Source organism: Grus americana, chromosome 12 (genome assembly GCF_028858705.1).
Source record: "Grus americana isolate bGruAme1 chromosome 12, bGruAme1.mat, whole genome shotgun sequence".
NCBI lineage: Eukaryota > Metazoa > Chordata > Aves > Gruiformes > Gruidae > Grus > Grus americana.
The window spans coordinates 606,044-631,767 of NC_072863.1; the positions used below are offsets into that span (position 1 = coordinate 606,044).

General features: G+C 54.6%; 1 protein-coding gene across 2 annotated transcripts in view; it reads left to right on the plus strand.

Annotated features, from left to right (window-relative positions):
• AR (androgen receptor) overlaps nucleotides 1-25,724 on the plus strand; it is a 60,842-nt gene that overhangs the window by 13,507 nt on the left and 21,611 nt on the right. The window contains exons 2-3 of one of the 2 annotated variants that reach the window (XM_054839514.1): nucleotides 15,816-15,967; nucleotides 25,230-25,346. In XM_054839514.1, coding sequence (XP_054695489.1) covers nucleotides 15,816-15,967; nucleotides 25,230-25,346 — 269 coding nt within the window. The remainder of the gene's footprint in view (nucleotides 1-15,815; nucleotides 15,968-25,229; nucleotides 25,347-25,724) is intronic. The other variant, XM_054839515.1, reaches the window with a different exon arrangement.

A 25,724-nucleotide genomic window follows, 5' to 3' on the forward strand; every position in this document is an offset into this window, starting at 1 on the left:
GGACACAGACCAGAGATTAAGTGATTTTTCAGTAGCAGCAATCATCTGAAAAATATAGCCCAGCTCCAGGGGTATTTATAGCTGGTGCCCTTTCCCCGGGCAGCAGGCACCCGTCCCACTGGGCAGGAATTGGATGCCGCCCAGCCCCGGGCATCCCGGGTATCCGCACAGGGTGAATCACACCCCAAGCTCTCTGCAGCTCTCCTGGTGACTTTTCTGTGCAATCGAAAAGCAGAATGGAGCACACCGTAATGAGCAAATACAATCCCCAGTGATCCACGGGCAGTGGATAAGCCCGTGCTTTTGCTGGAGGGGCTGGTGGGGTGCCTCCGTTACGCTGCCCGGGGCGTGGGGCTGCCGAGGGGCTGCGTGATGCCATGGACCACGCTGAGCTCCTCAAGACTGCAGGCAAGGTGGCCTCTGCTTCCAAAACAGCTCTGGGAGGAAAAGAGATGTCCTTAAGCAAGGCTTAGAGAGTCGGCGCGGAACGGCCGATGCTGGGACACCGGTAGTGTTTGTTTGTACGGCGCATCCTCTTCTGCGAGAGCGAGGGAGCTCTGCAGGCAGCCGTGCCCTGGGCTAGCTGGGGAGAGCAGCCAGGCACGTTTTACTGTACGTAACCGTAGCGGTCCTCAGCGGGTCTGCACCACGGAGAGCTGGACTGCCTCCAGGACACACTCGATGCGCGCTTGGGCTGGCAGAGTCCTGGTCGTGCTGTGCAGAGTGTGGAGAGCCGCTTTGGCGTGCTGCGCGCCGTCCTGGCCGCTGCTCACGCGCTGTGCACAGGCATAGTTGTAATGATTTATCCTTCAACTCCAGGTGTCTGCGAGAGGCGGTGCTGGGAGGGGTGTCCCTGGGTGCTGACTGCCTGATCCGGGGTGCAGCACCGCCTGCAAAGCTCGGCCTTGAGCTCTTGCCGGGGCCTGGGGGGGTCTGATGCGCCAGCGACTCGTCTGAGGACGGGTGGGTGCAGGCGGGTGGGTGCCCTCTCCCTCCGCACCGATGTGCTCCCGCTGGGACTGGAAACGGGGGCTGGCTGCAGCCGGCGGCTTTGGGAAGAGCCTCGGGGGCAAATCCCGCGGTACAGGAGCATCTTCAGCCGTGGTGCCGTCAGGAGCAATCCCCAGAAATGCCAGAGGGGAGACCGCAGATTTCCTAAAACACACTTTACAGAGTCACTGGGATGTGTTTGGTTCCCGGGACGAGGTGGGAACACCCTGGGCTTTGCTTCCTCTCCCCGTGTTCTCCCTGCTCGGGGAAGGCCTTCGAGGGCGGCTGCTTGTTGTCTTCCCAGGAGGATACGTCTTTTTCTGGTGTTTTCTCACCACCCTTCAGCAGTTTGACTGGTGTAACATATTTTAGCTGCACTAGCTTCTTTGCTGGTTAGAAAGGGCAGAAAAAAATGCTTTGACCTTGGCCCATGTGCTGAGAACAGAGTCCGGGCACAAGTTTTTGTATCAGTAATTTCCTAGCGAAGGCTCCTGCCTCCTCCCCCTCCCTGCCTATCTAGAGCGGGCAGCAGCAGCGTCCGCACATTTTCTGCGGTGCCGTTGGGGAGGGTTTGGACGGGCTATCTCGGCAGCTCCTCTTTCGTCTTAGAAAAGAGAGAAAAGGAGAAAAGTAATTTGTGTGCAGCTCAGGTTAATCGCTTTCATCTGGGTGGCACTTAGGTGCATTAACTGGAAAATGAAATACCGCACGCCACTGTTGTTCAGATGATCTACATTTTTTCTTGGATCGTGTGCGTGTGTGTGTGTGCGCATCCGTGGGCGTGCGGCCGCTTCTACCCGTGGACACGACGCGTGGGTTTTGTGTGCGCATTCTCTTCTTGCATAAATAACATCTCCACCCCTTGCCCCGGTGTGTGCAGCAAGCTGTCTGCAGCCACTGGCTGTGGAGGAGACGTGGAGAAACGGGCGCTTTGCACCATCCTGTCCGTGGGAAGGAGTGCTGGTCACGGGTCCCCCCCCAGCTGGATGGGGCTCTGCAAGCCTCTGCGTGGGGACGTCACGGGGCTTGGCAGGAAATCGGCACCTCTTCTCCTCACTGCTCGGGTGCAAAATTGAGAACTGACCCTCCAGGTCACCCCCGTGCCTTCTCCCGCTGCCTGGAAGCGCCCGCTCCGTTCAGCGGGGCAGGTCTGGGTGGCACGTGTCCGGCTCGGGTCCGAAGCCTGGAGCTGTGGGTCCTGTGGGGACCCTGTCCCTGGCTGCGCTGGCGCCGGGCTCTGTCGCTGTGCGCGCTCGTACGCTTCAGAGCGTGTGCGGCCATCCCAGTTAGCTCAGCTTGTTCACATGGGTTTAGTTTTCTGGCCTTCAGTTATTTGCATGTTTTTATGTGTCCCCTGTGGTTGGAGAGGAAAGTCTTTCCCTGATAATACGATCTTTCACTTGCAAAGAAATCTGTTACTTCCCGGTCTGCTCCCGAATCCCCAGGAACACCTTTAAATGGCTAGAAAACAAATAGCAGCACAGGGGGGTTTTTTCCCCCTTTCTTGTGCACAGCACAGCCTGTGCCAGATGCCAGGTCCTCGGTTCTTGGCTGATTCGGGGGGCGGCTTTGAAGGAGGAGCAGAGCGGGGCAGTGCCGGGACGTGTGCTGGAGCATCGTCCCCCGGGGCCGGGCTGGGGGTGGCAGCCAAGAGGGGCCTGGGGCAGTGGTTCCCCCTGTGTTCAGCTCACCCCCCGTTCTGCCACGTTGGTGCCTAAACCCTTGAATTACGTCCCGAGCTGGAACAGCTGCGAGTCCCCGCTGGGAAGAGGGGGCAGCCGGCCGTTAGCAGGGTGGCGGGACGGTCCCTCTGCGCCTGTTCCGGTGAATGGAGGGGGGTCCGTGTTCCTGCGGGGATCCCCTGGGATCAGGGGTGACCCGTTTGCTCCCGGCCGTACCCTCACGGGCAGAGGCGAGGACGGGGCTGTGCCCCCGCGCACCCTCCGGCTCTCCAAGAGTCGGGGTGAAGGTGGGCGCTCGGCGCTTCGGCGGCGTTGTCCTGAGATGACTGTCTTGCTGCTCGCCTAAAAGAGAATTAAGAGAATGCTCTCCAGGCTAGGGGCCCTAAAATCAGGTGTGGCATCTGTGCTGTGGCTTGCATGCGGGCTTAAAAGAAAACAACTCCTGGCTGCTTTCATTCTTCACCTGCTTGGCAGGGGGAAGCAGAGGTGAAGCAGGTAGGGTGCTGGGCTCGTAAACGATAGCAAAAGCTCCTCGGCTCTCTCGGGACATCGCTGCGCGGCAGGGCCGGCACATCTGCAGATTTCAGAGCCTGTCTGTGGTTACGGAGTACCTCCCACGCACACGGAATCCCCTGGGATCAGCCGATCGCTGCTGCTACAGGGCTCTACCCTCTCTACTTCCCAAGAAATGCTGTCAGCCCCCAAAAACGACAGGTCCGGCTGTCCGTGCCTGCTCTCACTAAAAGGGCGTACTGGCATCAAGGCAGCGTTTCCCAGGGCTGTGCCGGAACGCCCTGGGCTCGCCGTGAGCATGCTGCCGGGGTGCGCACAGCACAGCTCACTGCTCGTCCCGCCGGCCCGGCCTCGCGGAGGTGCCGCGGTGCTGCCGCAGCCGGCAGCGTGGGCGGCTGTGAGCCGCGGGCACGCGTGGCCTCACGGCAGCTGCCGGGGAAGGCAAGGCCACGGAGCAGGAGGGACCGGCTGGATGATAGCCGGTTGCTGCGGGATGCTGAGGAATTTGCCTCTGCATCGCTGAGATCAGGGCTAAGAGTGCCAAGACGACCATAGATATGTGAAACCTTCGTTATAATTTGTGTGTTTACTCTTTATGAGATGACTCAAAGCATGATCTGCTTTGAGGGCACGGGGAGATGATATTATTGCGTAAGTTGTGAAGTCTCCTGTAGAAAACAAGCGGTTTGCCAGCAGAGCCGAGGAGAAATTTTGCAGATATAGCTCATACCCATTTCCAGACATAATAAGAAAAAGCATTTTTGTGCCCCTGCAGCTGTGTCTCTGCAAAGGTCTGGTCCTGGTACAAACATGCCTAAAAATAAAACGATTGTGCCAGTGAGTTATGGGACCAGCTGAAGTGCCCACCGAGACCAGCCCGCAAACCCCACCACAGGCTCTCGGCAGCTCACGGCCTCCGTGGTGAGTCCCAGCATCCTGCTTCTGCGAGGGGGGATGCTGTGAGTCCCAGCATCCCGTTTCTGTGAGGGGGGATGCTCTGAGTCCCAGCATCCTGCTTCTGCGAGGGGGGATGCTGTGAGTCCTGGCATCCCATTTCTGCGAGGGGGGATGCTGTGAGTCCCGGCATCCTGTTTATGTGAGGGGGGATGCTGTGAGTCCCGGCATCCCATTTCTGCGAGGGGGGATGCTGTGAGTCCTGGCATCCCATTTCTGTGAGGGGGGATGCTGTGAGTCCTGGCATCCCATTTCTGTGAGGGGGGATGCTGTGAGTCCCGGCATCCCATTTCTGTGGGGGGGATGCTGTGAGTCCCGGCATCCCATTTCTGTGGGGGGGATGCTGTGAGTCCCGGCATCCCATTTCTGTGGGGGGGATGCTGTGAGTCCCGGCATCCCATTTCTGCGGGGGGGGATGCTGTGAGTCCCGGCATCCCATTTCTGCGGGGGGGGATGCTGTGAGTCCCGGCATCCCATTTCTGCGGGGGGGGATGCTGTGAGTCCTGGCATCCCATTTCTGCGGGGGGGGATGCTGTGAGTCCCGGCATCCCATTTCTGCGGGGGGGGATGCTGTGGGGCTGAGGGCGGGAGGCGGGGGCCGCTCCCTGAGCCGCATCTTGCTGTTTCTTCCTCTCTTCCCCATCCGTCCCCAGGGCCGTGAGGAGGAGGAGGGTGCTGGCCCACCCAGCAGTGGGGAGGACGGCGAGGCAGACCGCCCAAGGGGACTGCAGGGGTGCTGCCTTTTGCTTTGCTGCCCGTGCTAGCAGGTCTCGCTCGCGTGGTGTGCCTCCCCGGTCGGGTCCCTCCGCTATAAGTGGTATTTGTGGGCCGCTCATTTTTCCGTGCTGGATTCCTCTGTTGTCTGCCCATTTTCAACTCATGCTTCATCCAACAGAGAAATAAAAATGCAGAATTTGCGGCACCGGTTTCCTTAGCAATAATTCTGCCAAATGAAGTGGGGAGAATATTATGTGTTTTAAATATCCGAGTCTGGAAATGAATCCTGACGTCCCTCAGCAATCCGGCGGGGAGCCTTCCCGTTACGGATGTGGTGCTGGTGGTGTGAGGTCCGAGCGGGGCAGGGAGGGCTCTGGTCTGCAGCCCCTCTGTGCACCGACTTATTCGGTGGAATAACCGGGGAGTGGGATTATCGGACGGCTTTCCGCGAGTTCCCGCAGGACCGGAGGCAGATGCTGATGGGGCAGTTCGTCCATCCTCCGTAAGCGAGAGGAACGCTGTGAAGTGCGTGTTGCGAGTGGGGCAAGGTGTGGAGACGTATTCCCGCTTTCTCATCACGGAAGACTGTGGGAGCCTGTGTTTACTGGAGTCTGTGAAACTCACGGGAGGTCAGTAAAACGTCACGGTGGGTGGTTCACGGGATTTGCTGGTGTCTCGGAGGAGGTCAGGCTCCCAGCAGAAGTCAGCACCTCTGCACCAGGGATTCGCTGTGTTGCTAAACCAGCTCCGGGAAGTAGAGAAAATCCAATTTATTCAGCCAGTTCGATTCAAAGGCTAGTCGTTCAAAACTGAGACCTGCTCGGAGTTGCGAAAGCCAGAAAATGTGGGAGGTTTTCTTCCAACCCGTGTACAGAATGAGGCTTGGGGCAGTGGTATCCAACAGACATTAAATCATGGAGAGCCCTTAGAAAAGGGGCAGAGTTTGCAGCGCACACATAAGCCTGACTTGGCTGTAGTAGTCAATTGATTTGAAATATAGCGTGCTTTGGTAAATTTAGTTCTGACTTACGAGAGGAACAATTTAAAATGTTCACATTTCCATTGAATTTATGGATCTATTTGAATTCAACTTGACACATATCACAAATAAAATATTAACCCAGCGTCTACTAAATAAGAAATGTGCCATACATCATTTTCTAAGTTATAGAATGGAAAATCAAAAGTCAGGACAAACCGTATAATTGCTTAAAAACAATTGCATATTTGCTAAACAGGAAAAGGCACTTGCTAACGAAAAGAGCTGTCACACCCTCTGCAGAGGCATCAACATGGCCCTATTTACAATGGACCCATTCTGCACATTGCAAAGAGAAAATGTGAAGGTAGGGAACATCCCTGAATGCATTCTGCAGGGAACATCCCTGAATGCATTCTTCGGGGAGAATTGTTGCAAAAGGTGCATATAGAAAAGATGAAAATCAATTATTTAAGTAGAGGGATCCTTGTTGCCAAATTAAATTCTCATTACATTTGAAGTTCTGTATGACGTCATTTTAATTCAGGGCACCTTGGTTTTCTTTCTGCAGTACCTCACGGGGTTCTGTGGCGTTAGCTGAAGGTCCTGTCCCGGCGGGCATCCTCCTCCAGCGCGCGGGAGAAGGCGAGCCCCTCCGGTCCCTGCCGGGGGACGGCTGGGGGGTCAGCCCCGCTCTCGGGATGACACAGCGCGACTCGGGGTGACCCCGGTGGGAGGCTCGGGGGGGTTGAGATGCTCGAGATGCTGAAGGGTCGGCTGCCTCAGTTCTGCTGCCCGTGGGCTGGCGGCGATGGCGAGCGCTCTGCCCGCGGCGCCCGGAGGGACGCGGCCCCGGGGGCTTCCCATCCTGTGTTAGAAAGCCAGGCTGGGGAACGAGGCTCACGGTGCTCAGGCTGCGGAGGAGATGCCTGTGGGTGGGAGAGGGGCTCTCTCCTCGCCCGAGCGCGGAGCTGAGCAGGGCGTCTGCACGTGGCGTTGGCATCAGTCCCCGTCCTGCCAGCGCCGTGCGTACCGTATCATCTCTCCCTCCAGCAGCTGTTGTTTTCAGCTGGGACACGACAGTACTTTGTTGATTGGCCAAGTGATCTGTGGAGATACCTCGGGGACCAAGTGGCCGGTTCACACGAGGTGCTCTGGCTGCACCCCATCGCTGCACACAGGTCTGTTTGTGCTGGCCGACCGCCCGGCCTCCGCAAGCCTGCCCGTATCCCTGCATCCTGCCAGGGAAAAGAAAAGTCTCGGAGCAGGTATTGTTCTACAAAGGCTTTGTGAGCAAGAGCAGGGACTACTTGTCTAATTCATAAACGCGGTGCTGGCATTAAGATCCGCGTCCTACAAAACCAACAGGAACGTTAATCTGCCCGTGAAGGGTGTGCGGAGAGAGTAGCGTTGGTCTTCTGCCCCACGCCGATCTCTGGTTGTGTGAGCCCTGCAAGCGCGGGCGAAGACGGGGGTCCCTGCCGAGGAAACCCCTCCTGCCCGGGAGCGCAGCACCGGCGCTGCTGGAGGCACGAGGAGCCGTGCTGCTGGCATGGCCGGCTGCGGGTCCTGCGTCCCCGCGTCCCCGTCGCACGTGGGCTGCCGAGGGGTGGCCCTGGCCAGGGTGTCGGGGCTGGCTCCGGCAGGGAGACCCTTGGTTACCTCTGGAGACTCGCACTTCGGACGGGCTGTTGTGAAAAAGCGCCGAGGAGCTCACGCCGTCTCTTCCGAAGCGTTTAATAAGTATCGCTGCGCTCAGGTTTTGAAGAGGGAAAGCTGAGCGTGTTCCTGTAAGAGCAGCCTGTTAGTGCCTGTGGTGCCCTGCCAAGTACAGCAACAGCCAGGATGCTTTCTGGGGGGCTGGAAGCCAGTACTCCCCATCTGGCGTGATGGCACTGTCCCTTGGAGGGTGAAATATATGGATCGGGAGTCTCTCATCATGTGTGATTTTTTATAGGTACATTTTCTTTTTGTCAGCAGAGGAGATGGATTTGAGAGTGGAAGATTATGGTGCGGGTTAAACTAACTTAAAAAGTATTAGTCAGGACAGACCGTTTCCTTGGGAAATAAGCAGGGCTCTCTGCGCACCGAGGACACCAAGGTCTTGTCCTTGGAGGCTCCGGGTGACTCTGCAGTCACCAGGACGATAGGGAGTACAGCGCTCATGGCCTCGGGGGTGCTCGTCAGGGCTGACGCCCGCTTCCATTGCTCCTGTTTTGCTTTTTGTCCCCTTCATGCTTCACAGTCAGGTGGGTTCCCATCTCGGGTAACCTTGCAATACGTTTATACCGTCTCTTTTCATAGATACCTTTTCTGTCTGGGCAAATCAAGTGTTTCATCTTCTCAGAGCTGATTTGTTTAAGCTGCTCCCTGAGCTCGCTGGCTGGAGATCAGGTTTTGAGGCAGAAGTTTTGGTCTCAGTACTGCATCCGAGATGCAGGCAGCTGCCCACCGCGGAGGCCACCCGTGTGATGCAGAGGCCGCAGAGCGGCTTTCCCCAGGCTTTGCGTTTCAGGTACAGCATACCTGCCTCCTTTCACCTTTTTAACCTCATTTTCTGCTTCTTCCTTCGGGATGACCGGAAGGTGAGAGCCGATGATGGGTGTTGAAGTCAGGAGACTCCCCAGCGCTCCGGGCGATGACGTGGCTCGGCTGGCCGGGGGGCCGGTTTGGGACTGTCCCCTGGGACTGTCCCCTGGGTCTGGGGCAAACGGCAGCTGGTCTCAGGGCAGCTCCGGGCTGGAGCAGCCTCCGTGCGCAGCGAAGGAAAGCAAAGGGAACAAGAGCCGGGGGCTTCCCTGCGCTGGGCTGGTGGAGGTGGGGCTGCAGATGCGGCTGGGACCCAATGTGTGAAAAATAAACTGTCAGAATAAGTAAGTAGGGTATTTGTAAAGAAAAAAGGACGTTTCGTTCAGGAGCTTTGAGAATGGATTTGTGCAGCTGTGCTTGTTGAAGTTATTTGTGCCCACCGGGCTGGGAGGCAGCCCCTGAGCCCCACGGGGGAGGACCTTCTCCTGAGGGCATGCGGGCTCTGCCTGCCCTCCACCAGGGATGTTTGGAAAACCCAACTGCTAATGTTTATTTAAATCCAGTGATGATCGAGTTCCCATATGTGTTTACCACGGACTGTCCCTGTTGTTCACAGTGTGCACCATGCTCTGCGCTCTCAGAGATGCTATCTTGCCTCTCCGCTTCCAGCAGTTGTACATGAAAACAAGGCATGGTCAGTTTAGAAACATATTCAAGGCTATTTAGAAAAAAGGAAATAAATTCAGTATACGAGGCTGCACGTTTACAGATTAAACTGCTCAAAGCATTTTAACAGATGGGATGCTTTAAAGTTTCTGTGCAGGCCTTGTTACTGGAATCAGCGTGGCTTAATGGCTGCGGATTGAAGATCCAGTTCAGCTCTGGCCGAAGCCAGCGGCACAGAAACAGGACTGTGAAAGAGGGCAGGAGGCTCGTGCCTGCAACGAGCAGTCGTGCTCTTAGCTGAACGTGGGGCTGGAGCCTCGGCGTGCCATAGACCTTCGTGAAGGCACGAGCCATGCAACTCCATTGGCGGGAAGCCAGTTGTCTTTAATATTGTGTTTGAAAATGTCATGCACAGATGATGCATTTTAAAGGCAACGTTTACTACTGACAACATCCCAGCATCTCAGAAATGACGGTACTTGAAACGACTGGGCAGGATTCTGTGTCGTCCAAGTGTGCAAGTGCTAATTCAGTTCATGGCTCAGCTTCGTCTTGAGCATTATGGCCAGGCAGATTTTTAGAGAGAGCGTTGTACAGGTGCAGAACCACCAGCCGCTTCCCCCAAGGCAGGCTGTGTGCCCAAAAGTGCTCTGCTCCGGGCATTCCCAGCTGACGGCCCGTCGGGCCGGGATGAGCTGGGATGCGTGGCTGCCGCCGGGGCTGGGCAGGCAAATCCCGGTTAGGGATTCTCCGAAGGCCAGTCCAGCTGAGTCCCCGTGTGTGCAAATCCACCGCATTGTGCTTTAGCAGACGTGTTTCTGGACAAGGCAGCTGAATCCCGGAGCAGGCTCCGAGCCCGCTGGTGCAAATGCTGACGCTGAGCAGTTCGCGCGGTGAGCTGACGGCACGAGGAGGTTGTGCCAGCCGTCAGGGCACAGCCGTGCCGGGACCGCCACCGCGGCGGTTTGCTTCAGTCTGGTGGCTTGTTCTGCTGCAACCGTTGGAGTGATTTTAACGTGGGAAATGTAGTCAGATTTAAGAGTGAAGGAGGTGGAAGTTGTGCTCATTCAGGTATGTCAGACTGATGGAAAACAGAGGGAGAGTAACAAGTATGTGTCATGTTACATTAGCATGGTGAACTGTTTAACGAATTAATCTCACTCGAGCAGGTAGGCACGGACTGCGGAAGCCATGCAGATAGAGCAGCAAGCGTACGTGGTCGTGCTCTGTCTTCGCAGTTGGAAGTTCTGGGCGGTGGCGGGGGGACGGTTGTGTCAGGGCTCCGTTTGGGTAGCGTGTGCCGTCTGTTGCGGAGATGGAAACTTCCTTTGCGGGTTATGAGAAGTGGTTGACTTTTCTCTTACCCGTGATTACTCTTGGTTTTCTGGGTGTGTTGTGAAATCTGGGCTGTTTGGTGAAATTAACTTGACAAACAAGTGCTTGTATTGCAAAATTGTAGTTCTTACTCTACAGAAATATTGGCATGTGGCAGAAGCTCAACAGAGTCTATTTGTTTCCTTAAAGAACCCTTCTGAAACGACAGTAAAATTCTTTCTGTAGCCGTAAGAGAGATACCGAGGTTGTTTCCCCCCCCCTCCCCGAAAACCGCCGTGCTCCTTTGTGAGCAGCCCTGACCTTGGCCTTCAAGCCGCGCGCCAGGGCTGGAATCTCTGCCCGACGTCACTGCCGCCCCAGTTGTGTCTGCCCGCGCCGCGCTATCGCCCTGCTTTGGGTTTCTGAGGCAGCGTGACGCTTGCCGTACATCGTGCAAACTATGGTGGCGTATTCTGCGGCCCTCCGCAGCGCGCTCGGTGCTTGTTCTGGTCACACCTCAGTATTTCTGTGGCTCTGCGGAGCGGGTGCAATCAGCAGGTACCGACGGAGTGAAAACGTGCGCTCAGAGGGAAGCTGCTGAGCGGCACACGGTGAGCCTGCTGCCGAGCCATCCCCCCGGTCCTTTGCGCAGGGGCGGAGGAGCTGCAAACGCTGCTGCTGCTGCTGCTGGGACCCCCGTGCAGGTGGGTGTCTGGGGCTCTGCCCAGAAAGCTGCTGCTCCGCACGCCCCCACGCTCCGTAAGCCACCTTTTGGCTTATTGCAGTGTTATTACCTACGTATTTGGAGAACACCCTTAAAAGGTCTCTTGGAAACTGGAAAATAGATCGTTAAAGGCACCATTATCACAACTCGCTCTGAGTTGCCCACGTTTCCAGTTAAGTTTTTCTTAGAATTTTCCCTCTAAAAATAAAAAAGAAAAGGCAGATTGGTGCCTTTTTAAAATCAAGGGCGTTCCTGGGCAAATCCTTCTGCTCTGTGGATGGTGGCTGCCGGTGGTGAAGGTGCAGGACAGAGCCGGACATCGCGTTGGTGCCGCGGGGCTCAGCCAGCCGCTGAGCCGCTCCACAGCTGCCGAAACATCCATCTCGGGACGCGATGGGACACGACGGGACGCGGGGGCTGAGAGCTCCCCTGGGCAAAATCCGAAGGCAGGAGCGTTACACCCGGGAGGAGCCTGTCTCACAGCCAGGATTAACGTGTAGAGTCTGCCAGCTCCCTCTGATTTCCACCCGTAAAGGGGCGGCGGGGGGCGAGGTTGGCCGGGCGCAGGTTTGCGGGGAGAGCCCGGCTGCCTCTGGGACGCTCTGCTCAGCACCGTGCGTGGGCAGGTGCACGTATGGAGGTACATTAGATACACACATGCAAGAAGGTACGTTTGTGCTTGCACAACTCTTCTCCTGGGCAAGCAGCTATTTAAAAAGCTGTTTAAAAAGCCTCTCAAGCTTTAATTGCTAAGCTACTTTGCAGCTTTAAATAATTAAGCCTCAAAAATACTCCAAGGTCTTCTGGGGGTCCTGCTTCTGTTAACAGCTGCTACTGTGAGAGTCACTTTTGCTCATTTCCTATCTGAAATACATAGTGCAAAGAATAGGGAAGGCCTCGTGGGAAAAGCTAAATGAGCCCTTTTCAGATTTCTGATTCCATGGAGAGGAGAAAAAAGGTAACGGGTCGTTAGAGGAGACGTCTGGTACTGCTGGAATCTAGACGTTGCTGGATAAATAAGGCATTTTTAGCCAAGCTTTTATATGTGCTGCTGGTTATTTCTTCGTAGCGTCTGCTCCGCAGTGGCACCTCAGACTGAGTGCCACGGCCGTGCAGCGTAGGGCGCTTGTGCAGACGTGGCACGGGGAAGCGGGGGGGCCGGGGGGGGGCACGCCGGGAGGACGGGCAGGATGCTGGGCACCGCGAGGCAGGGAGATGTTTATTGCATCAGGACCTAACTATGGCAGGTATGTTGTAGCCGACCGTATCTCCTCTGTTTAATCAGTAATTCAAGAAAAGCCTTGGAAATTGAGATTGTCAGGGAAGGATAGTTGAGCAGCATCTACAGATGAGTCACTGAGTCTGATTGCTGCTGCTAAAAAGATGAGAAACCACTCAGAATGTTTCCTGCCTTAAGAACAGAGGACAAAATTGCTGCTCCAGTTATTAACCTGCAATTTAGGCAGGATCTGCATAGCTCTTACATGAGGAATAGAAGATAGCGGCATTCTTGAAGGCCACAACCGACAGGAAGATCAGAGGAGGGAGGTGAGCCTGGGTTTGTCTCAGCAGCGGCCGTGCCGTTCCATGCTTTCCTCTCAAGGGCTTGGAGAAGACAGCCGTACCTCAGCAAACAGCCCCGGCCTGGGGGAAAGGCAACCCGCGCCGGTGCTCTGGTAACGGGGGTGGCCTTTGGTTGAAATGAAGCGTCCCGGCTCATTGTTCGTACGACGACGGCAGCAGTCCTTAAGTCCTGTCTGCACCAGAAAGTATTTTTCAGCCTATGGTATGATTTAAACCTGTCAAATATTGGTTCCTCATCTGTTCTTGAGGAAACACTTTTTTCTCATTTAAAAGCTCGCTCTCCTCAGTTTAATTTATGTCTCTTGGGAAGCGGAACAAAAGGGAATGGATAGTTTGGACTAAAGAAGCTGCTCTTATTACCAGAATTGGAAATACCCGAGCAAAAGATGATCACCAGGCAGCTGCCCCTACGCGAGTGCATCCTTGTCCTCGCCACAGTTCTCCTGAACAGTGATTGCTCTTTAAGCTCTTGCACTACAAGTAGTTTTAAGTCCTGATGTCCCTGGGGCTGCTGCTTGTGCAAGTCCAGGTTGCAGGATGTTTTGGCAATAGTGAAAGGAGGAGGTGGGAGAGAGATGGGAGAGGTGTGGGACCGTGGTGTGGGACCGTGTGGGACCGTGTGGGACCGTGTGGGACCGTGTGGGACCGTGTGGGGCCGTGTGGGGCCGTGTGGGACCGTGTGGGGCTGTGTGGGACCGTGTGGGGCCGTGTGGGGACGTGTGGGGCTGTGTGGGGCCGTGTGGGGCTGTGTGGGGCCGTGTGGGGCCGTGTGGGACCGTGTGGGACCGTGTGGGGCTGTGTGGGGCTGTGTGGGGCCGTGTGGGGCCGTGTGGGACTGTGTGGGACCGTGTGGGGCCGTGTGGGGCCGTGTGGGACCGTGTGGGACCGTGTGGGGCCGTGTGGGACCACCTGGCCCGGTGCCTGCTGCAGTCCAGCCCAGCAAGCGCAGGGCAGCGGTGCCGTGCATTGCAACTTACTGCAGCGATGGACACCTCGGTGGAAAAGCTGGTGATTAGCTCAGACAACGTGCGTATCTGTCCTCAATTAAACCTCCACGTTGCCAGCCGCTCTCTCGGCGTGTGAGATGTCCCCTCGCTTGCAGAGCGCAGAGGGGTGCTGGCCACAGGCAGCAGTTCGGGGACTGAGAAGCAGGACAGCGTTCCCCTGCCCTGGGGTCTGTGTTGGTGTTTGACCCCTCTTTCTAAAAGTTGCAAGACTTTTCAGAAGATTCATGGTACGGGTTCCAGCTGCCGTCTCTCCCAGGGCTATTTTCTGTTTCAGTGGATCTGGGCCTTATTCACACTGTGGCCCCAAATGGGGCTTTTCTGAGTATAAAGATTTTTTTCCAAGAAGTCCCAGCACTGTCACATTTGCTCTTAATATAATTTGATTTCTAAGAGCTCACCCGCAAGCATTCAAACAATACCAGAAACCAAAAGCAGATTTAATTTTGAGCAAAAAGTTGCAGTGACCTACTGACTGTTAGAAGCTAATGGCCTCATCTGGTGCTTTGACAAAAAGCCAGTTTCAGCAAATAACTTAAAATGCTATTGCTCCCTATACTGCCTGGACACGCGCTGACTTGTGATTCTGATAAGCACCTCTCCTGCTGCCATGCCTTCCGAAAAAGCGGCTTCTCCATAGATCTGATCGAGCAAGCGTGTCGGGAGGGAGGCGGCAGGACAGGTACCAGCCGAGAGAAAAGGGTTTGGGCAGGCGGATGGAGGGAAGCACGAGGAACGTGTGGTCAGAGAGGAGGGCTGGCTCCGGGTGCGTCTCGATGCCGTGCTGGACGCGGCTGGTTGGCACCTTGCTTCAGCCTGGCGCGGGCGGCGCGGTGCGGCGCGGCACTGGCGGTGCCGTCCTCCCCCAGGGTCCCGGCTCGCGGGGTCCCACGTTTGCAGCACATGCGTGCTGCGGGCCGTGCTGGCCGTGGAGTGGCAGGAGGGGTGGAGGTGGGGAGCTCTGCCTCCTGAGCACCCCGGCACCGCCGCAGTCCTCTCATTGTGCTCGGCACCTGCCTGGGCTGTCCCAGGGCTGCAGGAGGCAAGTCGTGCTCCCCCAGCAGAACCTGAGCCGGGTTATGCCAACACTGGGCGTTGGGGAAAGCGGTCCCAGGTCTTCGTGGGAGTCGGTGCTCTGCCCCTGCTAACAGCTGGTTTCCATCCCCATCCTTGTTTCCAGGTTTCTGGACTGAAACCCCAAAATGGGTCGTCCAGACCACTGAGCTGGCGAGTGCAAAAACGTGAAGCTCCATAATGCACAGTGATCCACTTCCAGCCTTTAATCATAATTATTATATGGCAGACCCAGCGACTTTTATTTTTGGCTCTGAGGTTTGTTTTCACCCTCCGGTGGTTGCCAGCGCTGTGCTCTGCCCACGGGGCCATCCCAGGGCAGGGATCTCGGTGGCTCCATCCCAATGTACCCTGTGTGACTGGGGGACGCAGAGGCAGCGCCTTCGGTCATGGGATAGGTATAAACAGGAGCCGACTGGGACACGTTCTCAGCAACTGCTTTATGTTTTCACCAGAGGCTTCTGGCTGGTTTTAGTAGTCATGTGCATGAGCAAGGAGGCATCCTGGAAGAAGGTTCGGTCCAGCCGTTGCCAGGTATTGAAAGGGGGAATGGGGGGAAAACAAGCTAGAAGAAAAGAATAGCTTCAGGGAGTTTGATAGCTTAGGAAAAATTAATTTGTTTAAATTAAGAATCAAAAGGATAAATTAATCTGTAGTGAAGTGACAACAACAACCTTAATGGAGTGGGATCACGTAACTTGATGAGCATGCAGAGTCCTTTTTTGATGTACCAGCCTCGCTATTGAAGCCAAAATTACATGAACGCTGCAACAGCCAGTGCCAGTCACCTTCTCTTTCTCGGCTGTGCTGTCACCGTGCCTGTACTCTGTCACACGTTGGCACACCTTGCTCCTAGGGGCAATGTCAGGAGGGGCACCCAGCATGGTCTTCTGCGCTGCCAGAGCAAGGTTTGGCTTAGTCGTTGCTTGCCTCCTTCCTGATCAGCGCTTGGCTTGTCCCATCACCGAAATTTTGGGCTTTGCCATGAACGTTCTCCCAGGTGCCATCCGCTGTGCTCACCCATAGCTCGCCCTCACCTCACTTGCTGACCCGTTCCCTTGCTTTCTTTCTGTTTTACGCTGCAGGTTGGAGACTGGCCGTGACCACGTCTTGCCCATTGACTATTACTTTCCACCTCAGAAGACTTGCCTGATCTGTGGAGATGAAGCATCTGGGTGCCACTATGGAGCCCTCACTTGTGGTAGCTGCAAAGTCTTCTTCAAACGGGCGGCTGAAGGTAATGCCTACAGAGAGAGGAGGGAAAATCGCTCCCACCGCCAAGCATTGGCTTTCTCTACCGAAGTAGCCCGAGTCAGGTGCCACTGAGACAAGTTCTCTCGCTGGCAGTCAAGTCATTAACATAGAAGTGCTGGAGTCATTTGCAGCATCGTGGCATTTTCCTCCTGTTGAACAAGGTTAAGCAGCCTTGCTCTGGGGAGCCTGCCAAGCCAAGGGGACTGAGGCAAGAGTGGTGGGGACAAGGTGTGGGGGGTTTCTAAGGTCTCTTAAACTAGTAAAGGAGAAAATTCAGGGATAAATTGGTTTCTTTGTCCTATGTTTATCATTCCACATTAGAGATTGCCCTCAAAAAGTAGCCCAACCGGTTTGCTGAATCACAATCCTTCTCAATGCCCGATTATCTTAGTGACCTAGGGAGACCCCAGAGCAGTCAGTTCCTGCTTCTGCTCTTGACTCTGAAGGGTGCTTTAAATTCCCATGAGCTCTCCTGTGATCTCAGACCCAGCCCAAATTTAGGGGATGCTTTTCCCCTCTTGTACCCCTTTCAGAGGGTCACTTCTCTCAATACCTGCAGTATGGCAGAACCATCTGTCCATCAAGAGCTGTGCTTTGGCCTTGGTGTCCATGATCCTTCTCCCCAACCCTTGAGAACACAACTTCTCCTTCATGTCCAGCTCTGTAGTGCCAGGCTCTCCAGGGGTAAGTGTGAGCCCCGATGTTCCCTCTCAACAGCAAGGTCTTTCCACCATCTTTCCTTGGAAATCAGCTTGTAGAAGGACCTAGCCCAGCTGTTTCCTTGGGCTGTGGGTCAGCAATGTCTGTTTTCTAACTGCACTTAGGAGTCATGATTCCTTGGCAGCAGATGAGAGTCCCTGTTGTGGAAGCCTGTCTGGTAATGTAACGTGCCTGTAAATCACACATCCGACTTGTTTTCTGGAGTGGATGAACCAATACAAAGCATCATTCTTCCTCGGTGCTAACGTAATTTACTCGGTGCACCGGCACGCCGTTGGCAGCCGTGGCACCCCCGGGATCGGGAGGCACCGCGCTCCCAGCCGGTGGCCAGTGGCAGGGATGGAGGCTTCTGCCTCCGGCTTGTCTCGCCCTGACCTCCCGTCCTGCGCCTCACGTCATCCCGCTGTCGAGCGGAGGTCCCGAACCGATGGGTGCTCACCTGCCGTTGTCAGAGCACTGATTCTTGATTAATTGTAGCATTATGCTGCGTGTTTTCGGAGTCACATTTTCCCTCGTTCGCCACGCGTGCCAGGAGTGAACTTGCCAGCAGTGGGTCAGGGAGGAATCGGGGCTGTGCCATAGAGGACAACAGCATCCTGTTGCCATAATGGGACAGTCAAATAATATGAATAGATAATGTTTGGCATATTTTTCCAAGTAAATAATTTACAGACATGTCTCTTTGCTAGACACCGATTCTGTGTAAGGCCGAATGGATTGCCTTGTGCAGCCAGAGTAAATAACAGATGCTTGTTTAAGTCAGCAAGTTATTGTTGATTTATAGTTAGTGGAGTCTTGGCTCCCTCTGTCAGATAAACTGCTGATGAAATGCCCCGTGTCAGCTGGCGAGTCCCGGAGCGGTGGTCCTCCTTTCACAGCAGGGTGGGCTCCGTCCTGCGTGGCGTGCGGATGGGGCCGTGGGGTGTCTGCGGGGGGAGAGGAGGCAGCCTGGGCTGCTCGCGCTGCTCTTAGTGCTGTGGTGGTGCTCCCTCCCCTCATTGTGTTATATCATTAATTTAAAGGGTGTTTATGCCTCTTCTTAGTTTTTAAGCCTCGAGGTTTTGCAGAGGGTTGGAAATGTTGGGTTGCATTAGGATCGGGCGGCAGCAGCCCCTTGCCTTTCCCCTGGACGAGACCGTGGAGCAGAGTGCGTCTGCGGTGAGGAGCGGCGGCGGTGGGGGGGACCTGCCTGAGTGTGAGGTTTCATCTTATGTTACCCTGAGGTACACGGATAGAGTTTTTATTTCGGGGAAGGGACAATAAATCAGACTCCTCTGAATGCGGGGTAGCGGTAGGTGATGATTTCTACCCTAACTCTTAGTGATTTTCCAGCCGGACCTTTCCTTCTTAAAGTTGAGGAGCAATACTGAAAGCTGATATTTCAGTGTGTTCTCATGTTTTAAAGTCCATAAAATGCGCCTCTGAAAACCTTAGGTCACCTTTGGACGCTCTTTACAATGGCAGATCAGAAAGCTTCTCTGATGAGAAAAGGAAACTTTTCTTGTGCCGCCGCTGCCTTCGTGTCGCTGGTGCAAACCGTCAGGCTCCGAGGGGCAGGAGGGGCAGTGGGCTGGGAACTGGGGAGAGCACAAACAGATCGCCTCGCAGGGAATGGAGAGCAGCTAGACACGTGGTTTTTCTGTTATCGTATTCTTTGCCTAATATAATACTGAACTTATTTGACAGTAATGCAGATATTGAAGAAAGTTTTATAGACATACGCTGGCTTCTAAGGGATTAGAAAGGGAAAAGATATTTTTAAAAGGAAAAATTACGACACTGATTCCTCTTCCCTTTTGAAACACGCTGAGGGATTCGTGTGGTTTCCAGTACAGCAGATCACTCCTGCTTTGATAAAACGTTTGACAATTTTGGGGTTTTTTTCAAGCTTATGTCCAACTGGTTCTTCCAGAAAGATGCTGGAAGAGTTAACAGCAAAGGCATGAATATTTTCCTGATCTCTTTCTGTCAACTCTCTTGATTTATAGATCCTCTCAAGATGTCCAGGTTATATATAGGCAAGCTCTAAAACACGCCCTGCAGATTCTTCAGCTCTGATGTGGACTTCCTCACTTGCACGATGGCCAGCCTCACTTTTGTCATCAAACCTGGCGTTTGCCTCTCCCTTTCTGTCACCCCGCTCTGGGGTCCCAGCGCTGAGGGATCCAGGGGTGGGGGCTCGCTGCCCCGGCGAGAAGCACTGCTGCTCTTCTGCTGCCAGACGTGCTCGCAGCCTGCCAGCGAGGAGGACTCCTAATTCCTCTTCCTCCTACAACAGCAAAGGTTTGGTAAACAAAAAGTGCATCCACCTCAGCACAGGTTTTGTGTTTACTCGACACACGTAGGCAGGGCATCACTTCGCGTGGTTTGGATGGCTCGGATGAGTTACAGACTGGAGGGTTTGGTCCTCGTGATACCACACTTGTCCCTGAAACGGAAAAACGCATCAAACACGACACACTTCCACATCGATTGGCAGTCCAGGGGTTCCTGTGGTACCATCCCATCCAGGAAGGGAGTCGTTTTTGTGTCCCCTGCATCCCTCCCTGAAAAACTGTAGACCTTCCTCGTCCCTCGCTTGAGGTCTGATGGCCACTTTGGCCAGTTCAGAGCTGCCTCCGTGCAGTGTTGCTGGCAGCGCAGGACTGGGACACCTTCAGCTGTATTCCTGGTGGGACGGGACTGCCTTTAAATAGCGGAGAGCTAAATCTAAAAAATAACACAGTATTTGGCAAATTTCCTAGAGGGCTAACAGCCAGACTGCTGTGCAGTCTGTTCTGGTTCTCTTTCAGTCATTCTCCATATGGATTGTTGTTCCGCATCCTGGCCTGCTGAGGATTAGCCTTGCACCAGAGAAATGTCTCTGGGCCAGCTCAACGGTTCCTTGCCAGTTTTCAAGATGACAGCAAGTTAAAGTGAACCATTTTCAAAGACCATCACCATGTTTTAAAACGCTTTCTTCCCCTTCTCGAGGCTGATCGGATGGTAGGCAAAAGAGTCGCGTCTGCAAAAGCCTCCCATGGTGCTGCAGCACCGTGATGCCTCTGCTTCGGTGGTGGGTTTCTCACCACCCTTTGGGTATCATTGGCCTTAAAAGTCTGTGGGAAGAGCAGAAGGTGGAACAACCAGACCTTTGAAAGCTCAGGCCCTCCTGGCACAGCCTGCTGCCTGTCTCCCGTGCTGCCTGCCGGGTGGGATTGCTTTTCCCTGCCCGTGGCGTCCGCGGACCAGCTCCCCCCAGCCTGACACAGCGATGCTTCTCCGTGGGTGACCCGGTACGTCAGCACCCGCTCCGCTGGGTGCCCTGAGGGGTGCCAGCTCTGTGCTGTGCTGCTAACTGGCAGCTGCTCGCTGCTTCAGCCCGTGCTCGAGCCGGCCATCGGTCAGTGAAGAGTCAGATGTGACATTGGTTGGAGGCTGAAGCAGACAGTTTGACTTCCAACAGACTCAGGAGTTAAAACATTATGGTTTGTCTTGTTGCCAGAGAGCTGAGCAATTAAAACATTTTTGCTTGCTGGATATGACCATCCTTAAAATAAAGCCGTTTCAATTTGGCCAGTCCCAGAGCTGTTTACTTTCAAAGCTCGTCGTTTAGCCTTGGCTTGCTCCAGGCTTCTTGCTAGGTTGTCTTCTGTACGGAGCTGTTATCTGCCCGTGCTGTTAGTTCGCCAGCGTCTGTAACCTCCATGCGTGCGTTTCTCTGGCTAGCTGTCGTTTTCCCTTGCAGACCATGGTCGCTGGCTCCCTGGAGAGCTTCCCCCTTGCTCTTCCCGCAGAGCCAGCCTGCCTTCCCGGCTGCCGCAGCCTGCCCGAGTCGCTGCCCCAGAAAGACCTTGAGCCGGTGCTGGAGCCTGCACTGTGCCCATGGCTGGACGCTTTCCTTTTGTTTTCGTTAGTCTTCTCATAAATGCAGGTGACTGTTAAGAAAATGACTTTGCAAAGGTAGTTCATTAGTGGTGGCTTAGTTGTTTTTACAGCAGAGCGCTGGAGACCCTGCGGTTACGTGAGACCCTGGGGATTCGCTTTCTCGGAAAGCTTGGCCTTATCCCCCAAGGATTAGAATTTGGCTTGTGCCCTGAAATATGAGGATATGTCTCTCATCCAAAAGGCATTTAATGCCTATTCAATTCACAATCGTAAATCTTACTCCAGGCATTTGTATAGATTACTTTGCTTTCTGGAAGAGAAAGCTACACTAGGTGCCACAATTCATGTGGCAACAGGCTTTTAGTTAAATAACTTCTCTGGATTGAGCAACTAATCCTTCTCCGTAAGTCTTTATTTGTAGTCCCGACTGGAGAACTGCTCTTCTCCTCTGCTCCTCACGTTCACTGCAGTCCCAGGTGATGAGCAGGAGGACTCGGCGATGGCAGAAGCATCTTCCTGCCTGGTGTGAGGTGGCACTGGGGGGAGCCGGGGCCGTCGGGGGGGGTTCCCAGCGAAGGGGGCGGTGGTACGGCAGCGTATTCGTGGTGCGCAGCGAAGGGGGAACCGCAGCAGCCTGCCAGAGCCTCGGCCGTACAGGCTGACCTAGGATTCCCGTGCTGCTCTGACACAGCAGAGCGGTGCCGAGTGCCTTTGTAACTTCACTTCTCACCCACGTGCACGTCAAGCCGGGTCTGAACCGGCAGGGAAGGAGAGGGGTCTTCTCTAGGCATACATCTGCGGTGTCGGCAGCTGCGTAATTATACCTGAGGCTGATGCCTTGCCAGCACCCCCGGTGTAAAGACAGCCTGGGCGATCGGCTTTGCAAGGAGCAGGACCAGGGTGTAACAGGAGAGTGTGTTCAAAGCGTAGACCTGCACTCGCAGGTTTGCAAAGCAAGAGCCTCTGCTTTGGAGCAATATGAGAAAGCATCTCTATTGTTTGCTGGAAAGAAAAACAGAAAAAAAATCATTCAAACGTTAAACTCAATAAAAGAAAAAACAGTGCATTTATCTTTAAATAAGATAACAGCTGATTGCAAATGTCTCAGCTTGTTCTTAAATTAAGAGAGTAAATTATCCTGGAATTAAAACCAGGTCTCTGTACATGAGAAGTTACTTGAGACGGAACCCGTCTGTATCCCAGCCACCCTTCCTTGTTCTCCGGGCTTTTACAGCCCGTGGCACCTTCTCCTCCGTACGCCCGTGCTGTGCTCAGGTTACGCAGCCGTTCGGGTCCGTGTCAAGTACTGCGTGCTCCCAGCTGGGAGACCAGGGACGGCGTGCACCGGTGCGGAAGGAGCAGAGGAGCTGCTGTTGCTGGCGTATCCACCGGAGATGCTTGGTCCGACGGTGTGTCAGTCCACGGCGTCCCGGCCGTAGCGGTTCTCCGCGGTGGATGGGGCGAGCGCAGGCGGATCAGGACGGTTGGCTTCACCGAGGCAGCGACACGGTGCGGTCCCTCTCCCAGGTCATGGCTTCGTTTCACAAACTGTACCCCCAGCTGGGGATAGCAGTGATGAGGGCACCGGGTTTCTCCAGTAATTAAAAGGGGAATCTCTACATCCCCAGGAATTAGGACAGGATGAGCAAGCAGCTTCTTCTCATGCGGAGCAGAAGCAGGTTCGTGAATAGCCATTGCATCACCATTTGTCTCCCTTTTTGTTAATGGCTAACAGCTTAAAATAAACAGTGCTAGACTATGCATGTACAGTTAAAATCGGTTCCTGCCCCAAAGAGTTTATTTTGTGAACCAGGAAGCAGGCCCTCGCTATTTCAGCAAAATCACTGTACCATGACCGTGGGGTGAATTGTTGACTGCAACTTAAAAGCTTGCATTCATCCGAGCCCATCAGCAGGGAGGTAGAGTTGTCCTAGAGCCTCTTCTCACGTGCCCGTTTCGCGCACAGTGATCCGGGAGGGCCGCAGACACGGAGGCACCTGCCTGGTCTCGGCTGGTGGGAGATCGCTCCCTCTCCGCGCCCCTTCCCAGCGGTGCCAGAGGTGGCGGGTGCTGCTGAAGGGAAACGGCACGGCTGTCTCACCGAGCCAGGCTCGAACCCGGTTCCCAAATCTCATCCCCTCCCGGGGGTCCCCGGGGGTGCCCGGGGGGACGGAGTGGGGTGGGGGACGAGCCCACACGTCAGGGCGCTGCCTGGAGCTGGGGGGAGAGGAGGGAGCCGGGGCTGGTGGGTGTTGCTGTCTTGGCACGGGAATTTACATAGAGCTGTGCCTGACCCTGGAGCATCCTTGGGGTCTCGGGCAGTGAACATGCCACCTTCCCTTACTAAAACCATTCACAGGAGAAGCTTGACCTTTTTAAGGATTTTGAGCTATTATTGTTGCAAAGATGCTGTAGTTTAGACTAGGGAGGTGAGGTAGGGAAGGAGCAGGAGCCGGCGGGCCGGGGGAGAGCAGGAGGGTTGTGTGGATGCTCCCGGGGCAGCACTGCTTGCAGCGGCCGAGTTGGCCCCGTGGGCTGGGCTTGAGCCTTCCCAGTAGTCCCAACCCCAGCCGGTTTGTACGCGTGGTAGTTTTGGTGGGCTCTGGAGCATCCCAACGTCAGACGTTGTCATGAGACAGGAATCCTGCAGTGCAGCTGGAGGGGAAGGAGAACAGAATCTCCTTACAGCCCTCCATGCCCGTGCCTGAGAAAGCAGGGCATCCATCATGTTCGATATATGCACGTAAAGAGATCGAGCGGAGAGAGTATGGCCTCAGCACTCGTTTCCCATAGCACAAAAATAACTCCAAGTAACCCAGTTTCAGCTGACGTTTATTACTCATCCTCCTCAATGAACTGTTGAAAGGGAGGACGGTGCTTGTGTTCTCTGGGATTTGGTGTAATCGCTGCTTCTGAGGCTTGACGAAGTGTCCTTAACACTGGTAACGAGCAAAGGGAGGGGGATGAGAAGAAGTGCTGATGAGAATGGTGTTAAAAGGATTTAGCAAGGTGTCATGTGCTGCAGGTAATGCGCTCGTGCCCCATTATGTCTCCAGTCTTAACTGGGGATGATGTAATCGGCTTTTAATGGGGACAATTCTAAGAAGTTGAAACGTATGGTATTTTTTCAGCCCGTTGGTGTAGCCCCGTGCGCACACAGCGTGAGAAGGAGCTGATTATAACCGAGCCTTATAATGACTTTTCTGCGACGCTGTGATGAGAGGCTGCAGGTGGGATTTCGCAGCTGGCGAAGCCGCGGCCGTGCGGTGCTGACGGTGGGACCGGCTGTGGGCTCAGCCCTCCCCAGGGCGCAGGAAACAAAGCTGCTCCCCGGAGCGGGGAGGGCAATGGGGAAGCAACAGACGGTGCCAGTGAGGTCTGCGAGACTGGGCTGCTAAAAATTTGCCGCTTTTTCTGATTCTAATATCCTCAGAAGTTGTGGATGTGTGGGCGGGAGGTGGGGAGTTGTTAAATCAGTGCACCAAAACCGGTGCATTTCTCGCCAAACTGGTACATTAAGAGGTTAGATTCAACCTCGTCCTTTTAATGGATCTCTGATGACTCCCAAGGGCTATTCCTGTAAGAATATAGAAAGCAAACCCTTGCAGGATGATAAAGGTTAAGCTGGATATAGACTGACTTCCCATGTAAGCTGCTTATGCAGAGTCTGAGGTACACAGCTCTATTATTTACTGAGACCGGTTTAGTTTGGAGTGGTATGAAGAACATCAGATAAATCCTGATCCAGCAAACGTGTTTAGACTTGACAAGAAAACAAATGATGAGTCAGGAAGGAAAGTTCACTCTTGGCATGTCTAGCAAATGAGGCAGTAAAGTAAAAGCTGAAATCTGGAGCTCTAACAGCTGTGCTCTAAACCAGTGGAAAGGGGAGTCTAAGATACCGGTTACTCTGACAATAAGTAACTTCTGAATTTTGTGCAAGCCCCCCTAAACCTGCTGCTGCGCAGGGTCTCCCTTACAGGGGGGTTTCCTCCGGCTGGCTCTGCGGGCAGCCCAGGGGACAGGGTGATGGGTGCCAGCCCAGCATGAGACGCACGGCGGCAGCTCCCCGTGCAATCGGTTCCCCAAGCCCGATGTCTGTAACCTGCAGACACCAAGCCCAATTAGTATTGATGGGTGGCACAAAAAATAATTCAGCCCAAAAAGCACTGTAAAGAGAGTTGTGGTTGTAGAGGGAAGGCTACTGTCGTAGAACAGAATCCCCGACCGGTTTGGGTTGGAAGGGACCTCCCAGCCCACCCAGTGCCACCCCTGCCGTGGGCAGGGACACCCTCCACTAGCCCAGGTTGCCCAAAGCCCCATCCAACCTGGCCTTGAACACTGCCAGGGAGCCAGGGGCAGCCACAGCTTCTCTGGGCACCCTGTGCCAGGGCCTCAGCACCCTCACGGGGAAGAATTTTCTGCTGAGGGGTGAACTGGGAAACCAGCACTGATCTCCTCTCCTCTCCTCTCCTCTCCTCTCCTCTCCTCTCCTCTCCTCTCCTCTCCTCTCCTCTCCTCTCCTCTCCTCTCCTCTCCTCTCCTCCAGTGATGCCAGTGACCTTGGTGATACTGGGAAAGCGTGAGCCCATTTCTCCTTGCAAACCTGGTCTCATCGGTACCCACCACCCATCTGCTGTTTCCTCTGATGTTTGTAGGTAAACAGAAATACCTCTGTGCCAGCCGGAACGACTGCACCATCGACAAATTCCGAAGGAAAAACTGCCCGTCCTGCCGCCTGCGGAAGTGCTACGAGGCTGGGATGACTCTCGGAGGTACTGTCTGAGTAACGTCCCCGGGTCCTTGTGATGGGTCGGGGCAGCCGGGCTAACCCTGCAGGTAACGGGTGTACTTGGCATATTAATAGTCAGTAAAGGGCTGGAAAAATGAGGCTGATGGAGGGTAATGAGCTTCGGGAAACCTTTGCAGGTTTCTAATACCAAAACTGTGAATTTCATTAAATTTTTGTTTGAGTCTCAGGAAACATTCTTTTCCTTAATTTAAAACCTTGTTAATCTGAAAAAATGTAAACAGCCGGGTGAGCTGGATTCTCACTCAGACCAAAGCCTCTTTGAACAGAGCACTCCCATTTTAAGACGATTTTTCCCAGGCAGAAAGGGGCATATTTCTTTATAAAATTACAGCCCCGGTAT